At 49.0% G+C, this 1,911-nt stretch overlaps 1 protein-coding gene across 1 annotated transcript in view; it reads right to left on the reverse strand.

The window, feature by feature from the left end:
* KLF10 (Kruppel-like factor 10) overlaps window positions 1-1,548 on the reverse strand; it is a 2,407-nt gene extending 859 nt beyond the window's left edge. Inside the window, exons 1-2 of the mRNA XM_010287419.1 lie at window positions 1,309-1,548; window positions 333-1,221 (exon numbers count right to left, since the gene is read on the reverse strand). Coding sequence (XP_010285721.1) covers window positions 333-1,221; window positions 1,309-1,536 — 1,117 coding nt within the window. The 5' untranslated portion in view covers window positions 1,537-1,548. The remainder of the gene's footprint in view (window positions 1-332; window positions 1,222-1,308) is intronic.
* Between the last annotated feature and the right edge of the window lie 363 nt (window positions 1,549-1,911).

Here is a 1,911-nt window from a genome sequence, read left to right on the forward strand (position 1 = left end):
AGAAGCCTAATAAGGCGCCTTTAACTCTGGAAAAGCATACTATATGCTGGGCAAGGCCTTGCTTCCCCACTCGCCAGAAGCATTACTGAACACCTTCTGCCATGAAGCAAGTCCAGCACAAACAAACTGCTGAGTCAACTTCCCCCCTGGGAGATTTCCTGTCAGAGATCAGGCAGCATTCTAATGCATGTTGGCAAAAAAAAAAAAGTATTTCATTATTGCCCCACAATTTGCTCCACGAACAAATCCGGTCATTAGTAGAACTTTAAAAAATTCTGCACATAGCCACAATTTTCTACATTCAGGTTTAACATCCAGCAACAGCAACCAACCTGTGTGTGTTCTGACGTGAGCCTTCAAATGGGAGCTCTTGAAGTACGTCTTCCCACATCCTGGGTAACTGCAAATGTGACTTCTTATTCTTGAAGAATCAACTGGAGGAGTGGGTTTTGCTGCAGAAGGTAGGAGGCCGGGAGCAGGGGCAATGGGAGAGAGTCTCGTGCCATTCGGACTAACAACGGGAGCCTTTGTGTTCTGCACAACTGGCTGGGGCACAACAAACATCACAGCACCTTTGGGAACTTGGGTGCCCATGAAGACCATGGGCTGACAGAGAGATGGCGGCTGGCTTGGTGTGGTGGTGGGCACTACGGCCGTCACGACATTGTTGCTTGCGGGCAGCGGGACCATCTGGCAAATCACTGGCACAGGGGGAGCCCCACCGCCCTGGGCAGGGCATGGCGGTGCCAGCGCCGCTGACTGCTGTGCCGATCCCGGGATAGGCTGACGGCTGCTGACTGAGGGCTTCGTCAAGGGCACTGGACTGATAGCTGGCTCTGCGGTCTTTCCTTCTGTCACCGGCAGTTCACCGCTTTCATTGCTGGCTCTGCTCGGCACCACGGCGGAACACACCGGATGTTCTGCTTCGGCCTTTTGTTTACCGTTCTCTTCCCTCGAAACACTGTCCTGGTATTTCAGCACGCTGGCGGTTCTCACCGGGCAGGTTTTGCGATTACAAAGCTGGGCATCAGCCGTGTGGCGGATAACGCTCGTTGCTTGAGCTTTCAGAGGTCCAGCTGCTGGAGGCCTCTCCACCTCTCTCCGAGGTACAGCCACAGGAGGCTTGGCAGCCTCTGCCAGCGACTTGCTGAGCGCCGGTGTTGCCGGATGGACCACCTGTGACATCTCGAAGTCAGAAGGACTATAGGGAGGGGTCAGGCACTATGCAGGGAGAGAGACACAGTAAGTTACCAATGCATCACCACACGTTAAAAACAAGCACACACAAGTACAAATTCAAAAACTTACAAATGCTGGTATCGTGCTGAAGTCCACTGCTCCGGGAAGCAAAGTCTCGTCACTCTCTTCTGACATATCAGATGCTGGAGTTATAGGTCTCATTTCTACATGTTTTTTCAAGTCTGATTTCCAGTTGCAACTCATAGAAATCAGGGCTTCTACAGCCTCATAATCGCTTTTTTCAGTACTGTTCCAGAAATACCTAGTATCTCTCTGTTTCTCAGTCATCATCTCCATTTCTTCCTCCTGTTTCAGAGGAAAAAAAGGAAACTTTAAACCTCATGCTAAGCCGGAATATTTTGCAGTTACTTATAAGGCGGCATCGTAAAAAACAAACAAAGCAACCTATGCAAGATAAATACACTGGGTCATGTGGGGGGGATGCCCGTATTTTCCTGCCCTCTTTCTTATTTAGACTATTTTTATGAAGGTGTTAGTGGGGAAATCTGGTCATCTGGTGAAGGTTATATATTTTGTTGAGACAAAAGAACTCTCCCAAAATCTTAAGCAACAGTTTAAGTTATTCCATATTGCAAGTCTTGTGTCTGAAAGCTCAAAAAAAAAATCTTCACAAGAAAACCCAAAACTTCCTCCCGCACCCCACACCCCTTC

This window comes from Phaethon lepturus, unplaced genomic scaffold (assembly GCF_000687285.1).
Source record: "Phaethon lepturus isolate BGI_N335 unplaced genomic scaffold, ASM68728v1 scaffold32595, whole genome shotgun sequence".
Taxonomy (NCBI): Eukaryota; Metazoa; Chordata; class Aves; order Phaethontiformes; family Phaethontidae; genus Phaethon; species Phaethon lepturus.